Source organism: Scomber japonicus, chromosome 2 (assembly GCF_027409825.1).
Source record: "Scomber japonicus isolate fScoJap1 chromosome 2, fScoJap1.pri, whole genome shotgun sequence".
NCBI classification, from domain to species: Eukaryota; Metazoa; Chordata; class Actinopteri; order Scombriformes; family Scombridae; genus Scomber; species Scomber japonicus.
In genome coordinates this window covers 27322575-27341690 of record NC_070579.1, presented here as the reverse complement: position 1 = coordinate 27341690, position 19116 = coordinate 27322575, and the positions used below count along the sequence as shown (strand labels likewise).

General features: G+C 35.3%; 1 protein-coding gene and 1 long non-coding RNA gene across 3 annotated transcripts; both read left to right on the top strand.

Annotated features, from left to right (window-relative positions):
• The first annotated feature begins 1256 nt into the window (after window positions 1-1256).
• LOC128369700 (ependymin-2-like) lies at window positions 1257-12157 on the top strand. 2 transcript variants are annotated; one of them, XM_053330786.1, is made up of 7 exons: window positions 1257-1357; window positions 2731-2930; window positions 3471-3505; window positions 3743-3862; window positions 5076-5259; window positions 5805-5892; window positions 11857-12157. In XM_053330786.1, the coding sequence occupies exons 2-7, from the start codon at window positions 2855-2857 to the stop codon at window positions 12005-12007; spliced, it is 654 nt and encodes a 217-aa protein (XP_053186761.1). In that variant the 5' UTR covers window positions 1257-1357; window positions 2731-2854; the 3' UTR covers window positions 12008-12157. The 2 variants fall into 2 exon arrangements, with proteins under 2 accessions (XP_053186761.1, XP_053186756.1); XM_053330781.1 differs by lacking the exon at window positions 11857-12157 and adding an exon at window positions 6505-6728.
• On the top strand, window positions 8491-9246 carry LOC128369726 (uncharacterized). The gene is made up of 3 exons (XR_008322019.1): window positions 8491-8705; window positions 8880-8914; window positions 9135-9246. It is a non-coding gene; the product is annotated as an uncharacterized LOC128369726 (long non-coding RNA).
• Window positions 12158-19116: the final 6959 nt, after the last annotated feature.

Here is a 19116-nt window from a genome sequence, read left to right as displayed (position 1 = left end):
TAATATACAAATCAATACTTAAAAGTTATTTTTGATCCCCAACGCAAGAAATTCATACATGCCTTCAAAAAACTTAATAAACATAACTGATGTTAAATTGTTTTATTTTCTAGACCCAATGTGATACAGTACATGCAAGCAATGGTTTCATGATTTCTGCATAACCCTAAATCAGATTAAGTGCCCAGACACTGACTTGCCATGGCACTGTGTCTTGTGTGAAGACACAAGGGGAAAGGTATGTGAAATAATGAAAATAAAATGTTTGACTGCATTATTGTGTTCATTAAAAATCTATTTTGAGTCAATACAAACTTTTTAATGCTTTAAATGGAGTACTTCTAAAAATAAATTATATTTTTCTACTAATAGGCAACAGGACACAAGGACAGAAAAAGAAGGAAATGAAAGTAAGATAGGGTTCAGACTCATTTTGCATGAGGGTCAATGGCATAATAAAGGAATAATATGTAATATATTTACTGCACTGGATCATTATACGGCTGTGATGTGTCTTTGCAGATTGTTGAATCCTGCAGAGTTCAACAGCTGCGCTGCTACAATTGCGTGATGGCAGCCAATGTTGTAGTACCCATTTTTGAACACTTGTCGTCAATGTTACATAGTGTGCCTTGACGATTTTGAAAATAATAATAAAAGAAAAGAAAAAAATCTCAGAATTAAAGATTTTAGTGACTCAACTCATTTCCAAAAAATGGCTGTCCAAGCCAGTGGAATTTGATCGTATACAAAAATAGATTTGACCCCCAACAAGTAAATAAAGTAATGATACATTTTTGTTAATATTTCAGCACATTCGACTGGGTTGTGGGCATCTCAACAGCCATGGACTTTATTCCTCCCTCCTTCTGTGCCAAAGCTTCACTGGAAGAGAGAGAGACCCCAGATACCTTCTTCACTGCCCTAGGGTCTCTGGCCATGAAGTCCAAGAGAATGGTGTAAACATGTCCTATAATGACACAAATACTGCTTCTTTCAGGGCAGAAAAACAGTAAGATTGAATCTGGGATGTGAGAGTAAAAATTAGAGGTACACAGTGTGAGTCAATCTGGAATAATACCTCGTGTAGCTGCATTGCTGCTATGACTTTTATCTCTGTCATCCTCCTCAATAAAACAAAATAAATGCATTGAATGATATGGTGCTTATTTGGAGTTGGATACTTGGGGGAATTACATGAACATACCATAGCATGGCATAACATAACATAAGATGAATAACAATATAACAGTCTGTACAGCATTCTCTGCTTTTAGACCCTCACACCCTTGTACTGGGGGCTGTGACCCTCAAACTGGGAGAGTGGCTCCAGCAGATTCCAGGTACAACATCTGAGGTCTCTGTGCAGTTTGTTTCTTCTGCAAAGACAACCATACAAATGCATTGAAGCTTTAAAAAAGAGGGTTGAACTGAAATATTATATATGTTAAATAATGTGAAAATGTATTGGATTGAATTTCATAAAGAGATGTGATGTTATTAAGACAATAGATTGTTTCATTTAATTTAATAATCAAGTGCATGATATGAGAACCATGTGAAGTACAAAAGAGAGGAGATATGTTATGGAAAATTCAGTGTCTGATCAGATAAATGCAGCCAAAATAGCAGGTTGAGAAATAACCAGATGGAGTTCATACTATGCACACGAGATAATTTACACCTGCTGTCAAAACACTGAAGTTGACTGATAGGACTGTTTAAACATGCAACACATGACGTACAGCTAAATTAGCTTTTGAGCAATATCCTACATTTCCAGGTTTAAATTCTTCCAGACATGTTTTAAGATGTAGCTCTATAAAATACTCTACTTTGACTAATAATGTGTGTCTAATATAGTTTTTCCCTGAAAAAAGGGTTCAAATATTATATTTAAATCCTTAAAATGACATCTACTCTTTCTCTTTCCTTATGAACTCAAGAATCTTTTAATATGTAAACATTGTTCATTTCAAAGTTGAATTGTTGGACGCAATATGTATCCTCCTTGATTCTTAGTGTGCAATGTGCACTGCAGGTTTCAAGTTCCCAGTTCCTTGTGTAAATTCAATGAGCACAGAGAAACTTTCACTTTCAGCAGATAAATGTGGAAACAACTTCTAGTGTAAAACTCTGCACATAAATCATTCTGCACCGTAAACGTTAAGCATTCAACTACAGAAACAAGAAGAAAAACATATTTTTAAGTGGAGGTGAACTTTACGGAACTAATAAAGAGCAGTAGGCTACAGGTCATAAAAGCTTAGAAAATATTTCTAGTATAATACACAATGAAACTATGCTTTTTTTTTTTATTATTATTTTTTTTTGAAAGGACATTTTAATTCCTAAAAGAGAAATTCAAAAGAATAGCGGCAAATGGGAATAATACATTAATCAAGAGGTCAATAGAGCATTTCATTCAAAACTTAATTGTCTTTCAACATCAGTTTTCAGTCATATGTTCAGTACATTTGTTTTATACAGACAGAGATAGATGTGGAATATTTTTTATAAAGCATTTGAGCAAAACTATTTATTTCAAAGATATGCTTTTATGGATTATTCTTTATTGTTTCTATTTTTAATGCCCAGCATCTAAACAAGCACTCAGTCTATAGTGCAGACTAATGTCATTGAGTAGTTATCTCCATACTCTGATGAGCTTGGTCTTTGAACATAAAACAAGCATTTGGTCATGTTAGCCTACATGGTTGCCATCAGCAGAAATTGCTTAAGGGGTTGAACCACGTGTGTGAGCGCAGCCAGCTGTACTGTGAGCAGGTACATAAGGAAGCCAGAACTCTCCATCCTCCTGGTACTCCTCAGCTGACTCCTAAAGCTGCTCAACATGGACTTCAACAGAGTGCTATGTTGCCTCGGCCTTATGCTGGTAGCCTGTGCTGCCCAGGAGCCTATACCCTGCAGTAAGTGTTGAAAAGTGGCTGGTATTTTTCAATGTCAGAGTGAGTCATGCTGAACTTAAGTTGCATTTAGCGAAAGCAGAAGAAGTAGAAGCTAGTTTTGACTGTTTGGTAGAGGATTAGAGAAGGAAAAACACAGGTGTAAACGATGTGTGAAGAAAGATAAAATGGCTTAAGGTGTATCGCAATACCCTTTACTGGACATTAACTGTAAATGTTTTTTTCTCTTTTCAACTGTTTTTTTTTTTTTTTTAGTTTCAGTCAAAAGTAAAATTGCTGTGTTATCTGTCTTAATATGTGTTACAGTTATGTTTGTTTATTCAGTCAGATATTTGTCGAGATATTAACAAAATATATCCATCTTTATATCGCCAATCAATGACTCAGACAAGACAAATCTCTAATCATGTACAAACCAGGCGTTCAAAGTATTTCTTTTTCAACACCTCAGTTATTTAGCCAGTTTTAAAATGAGGATAGATGAATATCTCATTTTAAATCAAGAAAAAATACAAATGTTGTTTTTGTTTTTTTCTTCTGCAGCTGTTCCCCCTCTTATGAGTGGAGGCTTCACTGTGGTGAGTTGACTCAAGGGACGACAGATGAAAACTAGTTATCTTAGCTAATTCCGGTGCATTTGCACTTTAATTTGAAATGTTCATGAATGTACACTGTCCCTTTTTAAATAAATAAACTAAAACTAAACTAAACTCATGACTCATTTACTCACCCAATTTTTGACTTTTCAGGCTCTAAATAATTGACCCATGTTTAGCAATCTCTTTCTCCCCTTTCACTCTGTGTCTGTCTTTCAGATGACCACCAGCATCATGTCCACAGGAAAAATAACCTATGATGCTTATGGTCAGAGGATGCGGGTTAGGACCTTCAGTTTTTCTGGAAATGTTACGGACCAGCTGATGCTTTTCAACAAGGTATTAAACTCTGGTTAAATTAAGCTCTAAACAGATTAATGCCAAATAGTAATAGTACAGTATAAGTCTTGATGCAATTTTATTAAAGAAGACTACAGATTGGTTTAGATTTCTCAAACAACTGAACAGTGATTAGTTTCAGTGAAGCAGAAATATATTCACCACCTTTTCTTACACTACCTTTTCTGCAGCATTAGCATATCTACTCTCTTCTTTAAACTACAGTCAGTGTCCTATCATCCTGAGTGATGGTGTGTATATTTACACAAGCTAAAAGCAATAAGCAACATGTATCTTGGCAGAGAATGATGCACATTGATTGGTTTTGTGCAAAGCAGGAAAATGATATTTAAGTTCAACAGCAGCGTCTTTCTGTATTCTTAACACAGGAATTCTCATTGTTTTAATTTAAGAAAACAACACTAAAATGGACTGCCACAAAAAATCATTCTCATCATCAATTACATTATGTTGTGAATATTTTTTCTTATTAGTCAATTATTTATTTAGTCTAAAATATCACAGAAAATTAAATACACCCATCACAATTTTCAAACTGCCTGTTGTTTCAATAGTTTGAAACCCAACAATATTTACGAGATGTTTATATGAAAGAAAAGAAGTGCATTTTCACATCTTAGAGGCTGAAAACAGGATGCTCAGCCTTTGTTTTTAATAATTACTTAAAAATGGTTTTCCATTCATTTTCTTCTTTGATTATTCCAGAAATACATCAAAATATCATAAATATATATATATATATATATATATATATATATATATATATATATATATATATACAAAACCCTCTTCCATCTTCTTTGTGGTACTATGTCTCAATAAACATACTCTTCCATCAGCATGTTACAATATTTCTTCACTGCAATAGTAAATTACATTTCTAACATGAGTCACAGTTACTGGCTATGTTCCACAAGGCATCACTTTCATCATGGCTACTACATCTCTTGAACCCTGAGAGCCCCATGCTACCTGGCATGCTAACATTATTTGTAATGCAATGCAATCAAATTACACTATTTTGTCACAAACACAATAAAAACAACACATATTTTATGACAAATCTATATCATGGTAAAGTAATTTTCCTTTCATAGTAAAAACATCTGAAGACAAAGGCAACAAAGATATGACACAGACAAAAAAACAGCAGTGGTGGGTGAACACTCCTTTTCTGCATTCATCTTTTTAGAAAGTCTATTATGAGATCGACTGGAGCAGGTTCACTTGCAAGAAGATGCCGTTGGACACCAGCTTTGTTCCCATGCAAGTGCCTTCTGATGCCCAACTGATGGGTCAGGTAGTTATGGGCTCTTCCTCTTCCTGGGGAATGGGCGTGCTCGTCAACACCTGGTATGGAAGCCTGCCCGGGAACGGTAAGAGGGAATATCATATCCTGAACCAAGAAATCACCCTTTTTTTATCAAAGCCCTAAGGGATGATGGCCCCTAACATGGTGCGCCATGTCACTGATTAGCCAGATACTAGTAATAAAGGCCAATATTTGACATATGGCCTTTACTGTGGCACACTAGCTGCTACATGCCAAAGCCATTCTTAGAAATGACTGTCCTGATAAAGTCAGGGTTAGGGCCCTTACCCTAACCCTAATCCTGTTATAAGATGCAAACATTTTAAACATAATTCCTGCAGCATAACTTTGATGCAAAAGTGTGCAAAAGGCTGTAAGAATGTGAAGTTTCAGTCAATTTCTAGTTTTGTTTTGTTGTACATGTGTGTACTGTGTGTGTGTGATGTGGACTTTGATTGAGTTGGGATAAGTAATAGAGAATAATGTAGTGACTTTTGTAGATAATTACCTGCCGAGTCATTTGTACTTTTTCAGTGAGTAAGTAGTAAAGATCACTACTGTATGTTTATTGTTGAACCCTCACATGTAACTTATGATTCATGATTTCAGGCTCTTATTCAAGTGTCTTTACTGAAATTGGCTGCATCCCTTTGACCACTTCTTTGTACACTCCAGCATCTGGATGGACCACTCTCAGGTGAGAACTGGGCCAAAATAATCACAGAAATAGTTAAATAATCAACATCACCAAAACAATGCTACTGTAATGCTGGGTGTATGTTATTGTGATATATTTATTGAATCATTAACTATTATTCAAATCATGTAAAACATCCAAACCAATACCAAAAAAATAAGATATTCCTCAAAACAATTCACAAAATAAATCTCATCTCACAATTCTATTCATATTATCACTCACCTCATAAGAATGTATTAAATATTTCCCCTTAAATAACTTAAGTAAGAATTTGCTCTTAACTGTCTGACAGTATCAGTTTCATGTATTGTACTCTATCAGCTTGTTTCACCTCCTCACTGAAACGATTGATCAATTACGATACTGGACATGTTTTTTTTGGTTGCACCATTTAATCAAATATGAATGTTATATGTCTCATGCATCATGTTATTCACATTTCCACCCAATCTTAAATTTCTTTCCGAGGGTCTTTTCAAGGTTTGGAAGCACAGCATGAATGTGAGGTGGCTGCCTCAGTCCAAGCCAGTGGAATTTGATCGCATACAAAAATAGATTTGACCCCCAACAAGTAAATAAAGTAATGATACATTTTTGTTAATATTTCAGCACATTCGACTGGGTTGTGGGCATCTCAACAGCCATGGACTTTATTCCTCCCTCCTTCTGTGCCAAAGCTTCACTGGAAGAGAGAGAGACCCCAGATACCTTCTTCACTGCCCTAGGGTCTCTGGCCATGAAGTCCAAGAGAATGGTGTAAACATGTCCTATCAAGACTCAAATACTGCTTCTTTCAGGGCAGAAAAACAGTAAGATTGAATCTTGGATGTGCAACTAAAAATTAGGAGGTACACAGTGTGAGTCAATCTGGAATAATACCTCGTGTAACTGCATTGCTACTATGACTTTTATCTCTGTCATCCTCCTCAATAAAACAAAATAAATGCATTGAATGATATGGTACTTATTTGTAGTTGGATACTTGGGGGAATTACATGAACATAGCATGGCATAGCATAGCATAGCATAGCATAACATAAGATGAACAACAATATAACAGAACAGAATCTGATAAAAAAATATTGAAGTGAAAAGTGAAAGTTTAATCCACATCAAACATGTTTTTCAAACTGAGAAGTTGAAGCACACTTGTGGCAAATTGATCAGTTCAACATTAAATAATAAACCACAAACAAGTTAATTTTATTTGTATAGCCCAATATCACAAATAATAGTCTGTACAGCATTCTCTGCTTTTAGACCCTCACACCCTTGTACTGGGGGCTGTGACCCTCAAACTGGGAGAGTGGCTCCAGCAGATTCCAGGTACAACTTCTGAGGTCTCTGTGCAGTTTGTTTCTTCTTCTGCAAAGACAACAACCATACAAATGCATCGAAGCTTTAAAAAAGAGGGTTGAACTGAAATATATATGTTGTATAATGTGAAAATGTATTGGATTGAATTTCATAAAGAGATGTGATGTTATTAAGACAATAGATTAATAATCAAGTGCATGATATGAGAACCATGTGAAGTACAAAAGAGAGGAGATATGTTATGGAAAATTCAGTGTTTGATCAGATAAACAAGCCCAAAGTAGTAGCAGGTTGAGAAATAACCAGATGGAGTTCATACTATGCACATGAGATAATTTACACCTGCTGTCAAAACACTGAAGTTGACTGATAGGACTGTTTAAACATGCAACACATGACGTACAGCTAAATTAGCTTTTGAGCAACATCCTACATTTCCAGGTTTAAATTCTTCCAGACATGTTTTAAGATGTAGCTCTATAAAATACTCTACTTTGACTAATAATGTGTGTCTAATATAGTTTTTCCCTGAAAAAAGTTCAAATGTTATATTTAAATCCTTAAAATGACATCTACTCTTTCTCTTTCATTATAAACTCAAGAATCTTTTAATATGTAAACATTGTTCATTTCAAAGTTGAATTGTTGGACGCAATATGTATCCTCCTTGATTCTTAGTGTGCAATGTGCACTGCAGGTTTCAAGTTCCCAGTTCCTTGTGTAAATTCAATGAGCACAGAGAAACTTTCACTTTCAGCAGATAAATGTGGAAACAGCTTCTAGTGCACATAAATCATTCTGCACCGTAAACGTAACGTAATAAAGAGCAGTACAGGTACAAAAGTTTAGAAAATATTTCTAGTATAATACACAATGAAACTATGCATTTTTTTGTCTTCTTACTTTTTTTTGAAAGGACATTTTAATTCCTAAAAGGGAAATTCAAAAGAATAGCGGCAAATGGGAATAATACATTAATCAAGAGGTCAATAGAGCATTTCATTCAAAACTTAATTGTCTTTCAACATCAGTTTTCAGTCACATGTTCAGTACATTTGTTTTTATACAGACAGAGATAGATGTGGAATATTTTTTATAAAGCATTTGAGCAAAACTATTTATTTCAAAGATATGCTTTTATGGATTATTCTTTATTGTTTCTATTTTTAATGCCCAGCATCTAAACAAGTACTCAGTCTATAGTGCAGACTCATGTCATTGAGTAGGTAAGTTGGCCTTGGAACATACAACAAGCATTTGGTCATGTTAGCCCACATGGTTGCCATTAGCAGAAATTGCTTAAGGGGTTGAACCACGTGTGTGAGCGCAGCCAGCTGTACTGTGAGCAGGTATATAAGGAAGCCAGAACTCTCCATCCTCCTGGTACTCCTCAGCTGACTCCTAAGGATTTCTCAACATGGACTTCAACAGAGTGCTATGCTGCCTTGGCCTTATGCTGGCAGCCTGTGCCGCCCAGGAGCCTATACCCTGCAGTAAGTGTTGAAAAGTGGCTGGTATTTTTCAATGTCAGAGTGAGTCATGCTGAACTTAAGTTGCATTTAGCGAAAGCAGAAGAAGTAGAAGCTAGTTTTGACTGTTTGGTAGAGGATTAGAGAAGGAAAAACAGGAAAAAATACACATTTTGTTTTTGTTTTTTTCTTCTGCAGCTGTTCCCCCTCTTATGAGTGGAGGCTTCACTGTGGTGAGTTGACTCAAGGGACAACGGATGAAAACTAGCTATCTTAGCTATTTCCGGTGCATTTGCACTTTAATTTGAAATGTTCATGAATGTACACTGTCCCTTTTTAAATAAATAAAATACAACTAAACTAAACTCATGACTCATGACTTTTCAGGCTCTAAATAATTGACCCATGTTTAATGATCCCTTTCTCCCCTTTCACTCTGTGTCTGTCTTTCAGATGACCACCAGCATCATGTCCACAGGAAAAATAACCTATGATGCTTATGGTCAGAGGATGCGGGTTAGGACCTTCAGTTTTTCTGGAAATGTTACGGACCAGCTGATGTTTTTCAACAAGGTATTAAACTCTGGTTAAATTAAGCTCTAAACAGATTAATGCCAAATAGTAATAGTACAGTATAAGTCTTGATGCAATTTTATTAAACAAGACTACACATTGGTTTAGATTTCTCAAACAACTGAACAGTGATTAGTTTCAGTGAAGCAGAAATATATTCACCACCTTTCCTTACACTACCTTTTCTGCAGCATTAGCATATCTACTCTCTTCTTTAAACTACAGTCAGTGTCCTATCATCCTGAGTGATGGTGTGTATATTTACACAAGCTAAAAGCAATAAGCAACATGTATCTTGGCAGAGAATGATGCACATTGATTGGTTTTGTGCAAAGTAGGAAAATGATATTTAAGTTCAACAGCAGCGTCTTTCTGTATTCTTAACACAGGACTTCTCATTGGTTTAATTTAAGAAAACAACAATAAAAATGGACTGCCACAAAAAATCATTCTCATCATCAATTACATTATGTTGTGAATATTTTTCTTATTGGTCAATTATTTATTTAGTCTAAAATATCACAGAAAATTAAATACACCCATCACAATTTTCAAACTGCCTGTTGTTTCAATAGTTTGAAACCCAACAATATTTACGAGATGTTTAAAGAAAAGAAGTGCATTTTCACATCTTAGAGGCTGAAAACAGGATGCTTGGCCTTTGTTTTTAATAATTACTTAAAAATGGTTTTCCATTCATTTTCTTCTTTGATTATTCCAGAAATACATCAAAATATCATACATAAATATATATATATATATATATACAAAACCCTCTTCCATCTTCTTTGTGTTATTATGTCTCAGTAAACATACTCTTCCATCAGTATGTTACAATATTTCTTCACTGCAATAGTAAATTACATTTCTAACATGAGTCACAGTTACTGGCTATGTTCCACAAGGCATCACTTTCATCATGGCTACTACATTTCTTGAACCCTGAGAGCCCCATGCTACCTGGCATGCTAACATTATTTGTAATGCAATGCAATCAAATAACACTATTTTGTCATAAACACAATAAAACAACACATATTTTATGACAAATCTATATCATGGTAAAGCAATTTTCCTTTCATAGTCAAAACATCTGAAGACAAAGGCAACAAAGATATGACACAGACAAAAAAGGGCAGTGGTGGGTGAACACTCCTTTTCTGCATTCATCTTTTTAGAAAGTCTATTATGAGATCGACTGGAGCAGGTTCACTTGCAAGAAGATGCCGTTGGACAACAGCTTTGTTCCCATGGAAGTGCCTTCTGATGCCCAACTGATGGGTCAGGTAGTTATGGGCTCTTCCTCTGGCTGGGGAATGGGCGTGCTCGTCAACACCTGGTATGGAAGCCTGCCCGGGAACGGTAAGAGGGAATATCATATCCTGAACCAAGAAATCACCCTTTTTTTTAATCAAAGCCCTAAGGGATGATGGCCCCTAACGTGGTGCGCCATGTCACTGATTAGCCAGATGCTGGTAATAAAGCCCAAAATTTGACATTCCTGATAAAGTCAGGGTTAGGGCCCTTACCCTAACCCAAATCCTGTTATAAGATGCAAACATTTTAAACAAAATTCCTGCAGCATAACTTTGATGCAAAAGTGTGCAAAAGACTGTAAGAATGTGAAGTTTCAGTCAATTTCTAGTTTTGTTTTGTTGTACATGTGTATACTGTGTTTTCCAGTAAGGTTCATGTGTCTCATTTACTATTTCTATATGTACTGAATATGTTTAATGTGATGTGGACTTTGATTGAGTTGGGATAAGTAATAGAAAATAATGTAGTGACTTTTGTAGATAATTACCTGCCGAGTCATTTGTACTTTTTCAGTGAGTAAGTAGTAAAGATCACTACTGTATGTTTATTGTTGAACCCTCACATGTAACTTATGATTCATGATTTCAGTCTCTTATTCAACTGTCTTTACTGAAATTGGCTGCATTCCTTTGACCACCTCTGTGATCACTCCAACATCAGGATGGACCACTATCAGGTGAGAACTGGGCCAAAAAACAGAAATAGTGAAATAATCAACATCACCAAAACAATGCTACTGTAATGCTGGGTGTATGTTATTGTGATATATTTATTGAATCATTAACTATTATTCAAATCATGTAAAACATCCAAACCAATACCAAAAAAATAAGATATTCCTCAAAACAATTCACAAAATAAATCTCATCTCACAATTCTATTCATATTATCACTCACCTCATAAGAATGTATTAAATATTTCCCCTTAAATATCTTAAGTAAGAATTTGCTCTTAACTGTCTGACAGTATCAGTTTCATGTATTGTACTCTATCAGCTTGTTTCACCTCCTCACTGAAACGATTGATCAATTACGATACTGGACATGTTATTTTTTGGTTGCATCATTTAATCAAATATAAATATTATATGTCTCATGCATCATGTTATTCACATTTCCACCCAATCTTAAATTTCTTTCCGAGGGTCTTTTCAAGGTTTGGAAGCACAGCATGAGTTTGAGGTGGCTGCCTCAGTCCAAGCCAGTGGAATTTGATCGTATACAAAAATAGTTTTGACCCCCAACAAATAAATAAAGTAATGATACATTTTTGTTAATATTTTAGCACATTCGACTGGGTTGTGGGCATCTCAACAGCCATGGACTTTGTTCCTCCCTCCTTCTGTGCCAAGTCTTCACTGGAAGAGAGAGAGACCCCAGATACCTTCTTCACTGCCCTAGGGTCTCTGGCCATGAAGTCCAAGAGAATGGTGTAAACATGTCCTATCAAGACACAAATACTGCTTCTTTCAGGGCAGAAAAACAGTAAGATTGAATCTGGGATGTGCAACTAAAAATTAGAGGTACACAGTGTGAGTCAATCTGGAATAATACCTCGTGTAGCTGCATTGTTGCTATGACTTTTATCTCTGTCATCCACCTCAATAAAACAAAATAAATGCATTGAATGATATGGTGCTTATTTGTAGTTGGATACTTGGGGGAATTACATGAACATACCATAGCATGGCATAGCATAGCATAGCATAACATAAGATGAACAACAATATAACAGTACAGAGTCTGATAAAAAATACTGAAGTGAAAAGTGAAAGTTTAATCCACATCAAACATGTTTTTCAAACTGAGAAGTTGAAGCATACTTGTGGCAAATTGATCAGTTCAACATTAAATAATAAACCACAAACAAGTTAATTTTATTTGTATAGCCCAATATCACAAATAATAGTCTGTACAGCATTCTCTGCTTTTAGACCCTCACACCCTTGTACTGGGGGCTGTGACCCTCAAACTGGGAGAGTGGCTTCAGCAGATTCCAGGTACAACATCTGAGGTCTCTGTGCAGTGAGAGAGGAGATATGTTATGGAAAATTCAGTGTTTGATCAGATAAATGCAGCCAAAAGTAGTAGCAGGTTGAGAAATAACCAGATGGAGTTCATACTATGCACATGAGATAATTTACACCTGCTGTCAAAACACTGAAGTTGACTGATAGGACTGGAGAGTTGAAAAGTGCAAACTCATGACTCGCTCCTTAATCTCAAGAATCTTTGAATATGTAAATATTGTTCATTTCAAAAGTTGGACACAAGATGTAACCTCCTTTATTGAAAACTTGATTTACATAATCATTAGACATTTACATGAAATTTAAATTTGGTTCATAAAAAGATAAGGTGGCTAAAAAGGGGGTAGTTTCCTGTCGATATTTACCAAGTTGTCGGTATTTTCTCCTGCATCAAATAACCCCAAAGGTCATTTATGCTTTTAGCTCAGGCCATAATTTAGTTATTGGTCAGAAATGGTCCTTCAGGAGGTCTGTTCAATGTCCATTTTATCCAAGTTTAATTTCAGTCAGTATTATGTTGTCAGATCCTCACTTGACAGAGGTCAGATTGGGGTCCAGGGGTGAGGCACCAAGATATGTCTCAGTGGAGTTCAAGACCCTAAATCTGAGTTTAAAGAATTGTTTTATCCATTAATTAAAGAAAAGGCTGCAAGATGTCCCACACTTACTTTTTTGGCATAGATGCCTTTTTATCTGTAGACCAACAGGAAACATGGGAGAAAGAGGGGGGTGTGACATGCAGCAAAGGACCTCCCATCAGGATTCAGACCGGGGTCAGCTGCTTATATGGCATGCGCTCTATCCACTTGACCACCAGCGCACCCTAGATGGCCCACACTTTTGATCTTCTATCTTATGGTCTTACATTATCTGACTTGACATGTTCTGATCCTTGTTTTTCCTGATAACTATTGTATTTATCTTAATTTGATTTTACCTCTGTCTTTTAAACAGCTCAACTTTTTTTAAATTCTACCAATGCCAATGTTTTTTGTAAAGCTTGTAAACACTTTCCTTTGTGAAATATAGCCATTATTATGGGTGGATGAACATCTAAATGAATTCACTATCATTTGCAGTTCTATTCTTGATGAAACTGATCCATTTAAAACCAAGACAACTGAACACATGTCCCAGCCATGAATAAATGAAAACATTTGTACTATAAAACATATGTTATAAAGTAGAGTATTAGTGGAAGGTCTTAGATCCCTGGCCAACACATGGACCTTCAGGCTCTGATGAATCGGGTATTCCAAGGTACAAGCTATGCCACTGATGCTCCCCATCCCTTCTGTAGAAATCTCTCCAATCAGAGCATTACCTCCTCTGTAGATCTCCTGTCAGTTGGTTTATCTGCTAGGTCTCAATCTCTTCAAACATCTCTCACTTCCCCCTTGTGTCACAGTGAGTAGTGCAGATGGACCCAAAAAGGCAGACAGTCTCGGGACAAAAAGGGCCAAACCAAGAATAAACAACAACAGAAAAATGGAGGTAACACTGGCAAAAACTACACAAGCACTAACACAGAGACTCAGACAAAGACTAAACTGAAAACCAAAACATATAGACATGGGGTAATAACTAAACAGGACACAAGTGAGTGAAACAAGACAGGTGAAACACATGAGGCAATCAACTAAGGCAGGGGAAAGACAGGAAGTAAAGTAACAAAATACAAAAAGGGAGAACAACTTCAAAATGTGACACCTTGTTTAAGTTAGTTTTTAACACAATTTAATGTTTTACACTGAACATTTTAAATAGCTCCTTTCTTCTGATATTTGCCCCATTATTTTATAGAAACATTATTAAAGAAGCCTCAGGAATCCTAGCTTTTTAATTTAGGAAAATTGTCAAATCAACTGAAAGCAAGGAAGGGGCATGAACTTTTACCGTAGTGAGGAAGTGTGGTTGACCTTGTTGTAAGTACTTCTTTGAAAAGGTGTGATTAGTAGTGATAATTTGTGTAAAATAGACAGTGAAATGGATAAACCTTTATAGAATTTAATCTCTATTAAGATATGGTGCAGGAGGCAGTGATCAATATGAGATGTTATCACAGCTGATTTAACACAAGCACTTCCATTCATATGAAATCACAAAACGCTTTCTAAAATATTGTTTTTATTTCTGAGCTCAACCAGACATGTAAATGGAAAACAATCTTCTTCTTTTTTTCTCTTTAATATATAGACGACCTGTTCACTATAAAGTGCCACATTTTGATAGAGCTTTTAAAAATTTTGCATCCTATAAAAGAAAAGATTGCTCCATCTTAGACGTTGCATTCACACCGGAGGAGGTCTGGGCTGAAATCCAATCTATGCCGAACGGGAAATGTCCAGGCCCACATGGAGATACCCACCTCCGCTTCCATTAGTTTACTCTTAAAAACCCTTTGGATTGTTCATCATTTAGGCCTATTAGTCTCCTCAATGTGGACTACAAAATTGTTGCAAAGGTACTGGCTTGGAGACTGGAAAACATCTTTACGAAAATAATAAACCCAGATCAGGCAGGGTTGGTAAAATCAAGATATGGCATAGACAATGTACGCCATGCTCTTAATGTTGTTCAATATCTTAACACTCAGCAGTGATAGTCTCCCTTGATGCTGAAAAGGCCTTTGACTGAGTAGAGTGGTCCTTTTTGTTTCTGGTATTAGAAAAGTTCGGCCTAGGCTCTAACTTCATTAGTATGATTAAAACCTTCTATTCCAACCCAATAGCCACAATTAATACAAACGGCCTGATGTCTGATGGTTTCCCGGTGCGCAGACAGGGGTGCCCCCTGTCACCTTTATTGTTCATACTGTTCATTGACCCTCCGGCTGAGGTCATCAGAACTAACCCTGATATATCTGGAATTAGGGTAGGTGAAGAAATTCACGTCATTTCCTTATTCGCAGATGATGTTCTTTTATATTTGAATAAACCCAAGAAATCAATTCATGTTGATCAATGTTGATGATTTTTGTTTTTTTTAAAAGCTGGAATTCAGCTACCTTAAATTACTTTAAACTTAAGGTAGTCCTAATTTTAGAGGACAAAATGGATTATAAATTCAATTTGTTTATGGTGGATGTAACATTTCTGAACCAATAATGTTTTTTGCCAAGAATGTATGTATGGTAAATGTTAATTGGCTATATAAAAAAAATAAATTAAAAATTATTAATTAATTATTATTAATTTTTAAAAGAGTCACACTTCCATGGCACTTAGTCTTACTATTAGGTCTTTGAAATAGCTGCATAACCCTTGTATTATTTTTTTTAATGACCTGTTTTATGCTGCAGTGAATGTTTTTTTTCTTTTTTAAAGGCCTACAGGAGCATCAAAATCAAAATGTATAGATAGTTTATTTTTAAATATTAATCTAAATTCAAAATAACATTTGGCTGGATGCTGACTATTTTATGCAGCTCAGTTATTCTCTTTGTTAAACCTTTATAATTAAATCATACACATTTCATGTCATCACACAAATACCTGGCCACCTTCACTCAGTTTGGCTGCTTCCCTGTGGTCTTCAAAGACTACACTCCAGCATCTGGATGGAAACTTGTGATTCATGCAATACAATGAATCAGATAAATATATATCATATTTATATCTCTCTCAGCCCTATTTTCATTGTCCTAATTAAACTCAGCAAACAGAAAATTAAGAGGTATAGAGTGAGAAAAATGCGAGGATGAAAATGGAAAAACACCATAATAGCTGCATCCCTGCTTTGTATAGTATATTGATCATCCTCTTCTATAAAATAAATTGAAAGCATTGGACTTAAATGTTGGGATACAAAAGATATCTTTCATACTCAGAAATTAAGCATATTGGTGGCGGAGGATGTGACGTTCATGACTAAATATTTAAACCACAGATGTCAACAGCTACTGCATGTTACATGACTTTTAAGATACTGAATATTGTACTTTTAAATAAAAGTGTGATTATTTTATTCAGTTAACCCCTGCATATAAAACTGCAGTACTGACAGTCCTACAGCAGATGGAGGCAGCATTGCTCTTTTCTCAGAGGCTTTGCTTTATGCATTTATCTAATATGTCACTAGCTCTAAAGGTTTTCTGAAAGTAAATTGAGCATATCCAGCACAACTTACTTATACTGCTTACACAAGTATCTCTTATTTTAACCCACATGACATTTTATAAACAATCAATGGTTTATTACACCCAGTATAATGTAGTTGTAAGAGATATGGATGTTTTATTATTGTGTGTTGTGTGTGTCATTATCATTATTATTATTATCATTATCATTATCATCATCATCATCATCATCATCATCATCATCATCATCATCATCATCATCATCATCATCATTATTGTTTGTAAACAACTCAAATGACTCCTGTGAAACACACACACACACACACACACACACACACACACACACACACACACACACACACACACACACACACACACACATATATATATATACACACAATCATATAATGTGCAATAATTAATGATATTTATTATTGAAGAATGTATTAATATAAAACTTCACTGTCTATAAGACATTAGCTGTATTCACTGGTGAAAAGACAAGCGCTGATCTTCAAGTTTAACATGTCTTCAATAATTTTACACTTGCCTGTTAAAGAGAATAGGTGTGTGACATTGATGTAATGTTTTATAACACTGTATGGATTTGTTCTTATGTAAGCATACACCATGAGATATGATTACTGTTAGATAGTGTTGACTGATTAACATTTGTTCACCTGTTACAAATGTTTCATAGAAGTTATAATTGTTGACAAAGCCATTAATAAACACTAGGTATGTCTTCATGTCTGTTTAAAGCTACATTATAGTGTGTCATTAACAACTGATTGGCCTGTAATGAAAGATAAGACCTGTAGTGAAGATAAAGTAGCTAGACTTTCACTAACATTTGTTTTCTGCCAGGTGAAACATTGTTATTAAAGTTCTCTGCTGCCATGTTGGATATTTAATAAAAGGAACAATCACCCATTTAAGTTATCCTTTGTTATTCAATGGTTGAATCTATTTCAAATCTTAAGTGATGAAATTGCTCCATTGTGTCTTCTCATAGTAATAACTGACTAACCCTCTGAACATCACTAATACCAGCATCTCCTTTACCATTAGAGGTTCTTCACACTTTCCTTCAGGGATTTGTGAGTCATCTTCTAGTAATGAACACCAAGGTGTTTCGAGGTGGCTACCTAACCCCACTGTCAAAATTACTCATCTGCCCTGTGTGATTAAAAAAATGAGTCTGCTCTAGAGGCATTACTAGCAATAATAGCCTAGCCTGGCTGTCCAATTAACAGTCTAATGATAATCTATGCATGCTGAGACTTTAGCATTGACCTGTGCAGGAAGAGACTGCACTGAGTGTAAAGTCCTTGTTGTGATAAGAAAATTACATCATTAAAAGTCAGTTCTACCATCCGATTTTACCAGATTTAACTGAGCCAAAATGTTAAAGAAGGATACGCTGTATGCAGATTTGTTTATTTTGTGCCTGGCTGCTAGTCAGTGGAAAGTCAAGGCAATTTTAGACCCTGTTGTCTTAAAAGTGTCATATGAGCAGGTGTAAAATAATACTTGTTTAACAGCTGCAATCAAGAATGAAACTGCAATTAACTTCAAAACAAAGTAAATACTGCACAATCAGCTTGTATGTTTATTTTACAGATATGATTTTGTTGGCAGTGAATCAATCTTTGTAAATATACATATTGCATTGAGATGCTGATGAAGAAGAGTTTAACTCTTCTGGTTACCCAACTCTATTTTAGTCAGTGGGGCTTGCTATCCAGCTATATGAAAAAGTCTGAAAACGTATTAATTGGATTGTCAGGAAATTTGCTGAGTATAGGCTGCCCTGGCCTAGCCTAGCTCTTAGTATCATGACATATTTAACAAATAGCATACAACCCACTGGACGACCTCTAAAACAACAGAATCATCAGCATGTTACCTCTTCCTCCCAATACGTTTGTGTTGTGAAGTATAAAGACAAATGATGATGAATTAAGCCCATTTTCCAGACATTAGGAATAAAATTGTAAACAGAGCCTTCTTTTTATAACTTTTTTTTGTTTGTCTTTGTGATGCAAACATCAGAGTTACTGTTTAAAATGCTATTGCATCTCTCACTTGGTAACTTCAAAGTATTGGTCAAATCGCCCTCTTTTATTCCTGTGCTTCCAATATGTATTATATTTTCTTTTATTTCTGGTTTGAGGACTATTTTCATGTATTTACATATCCATTGTAACTTTGTATTTTTCAAAGTGTGTTTACTTTTTCATTTATACAAAAAAAAATCAATATCTGTACTTTCATTGTTGTGTGTACAAAGGCCCCTCATGTAAAAGAGAGTAAACCTTTCTCATGGAAAGCCCTGTATTTATAAATGTTGATTATATACAAGATATATATGAATAAATCAGTAGCACATCATTTTATATATAATGCACAGTAGAGACTGTCTTCGTTACGAAAG

Coding starts and splice junctions, on each gene's coding strand:
- LOC128369700 (XM_053330786.1), top strand. CDS start 2,855: ATGGACTTCAACAGAGTGCTATGTTGCCTCGGCCTTATGCTGGTAGCC. Junction 3,506..3,742: donor TGAGTGGAGGCTTCACTGTG/GTGAGTTGACTC, acceptor TCTGTCTTTCAG/ATGACCACCAGCATCATGTC. Junction 5,893..11,856: donor TCTGGATGGACCACTCTCAG/GTGAGAACTGGG, acceptor TTAATATTTTAG/CACATTCGACTGGGTTGTGG.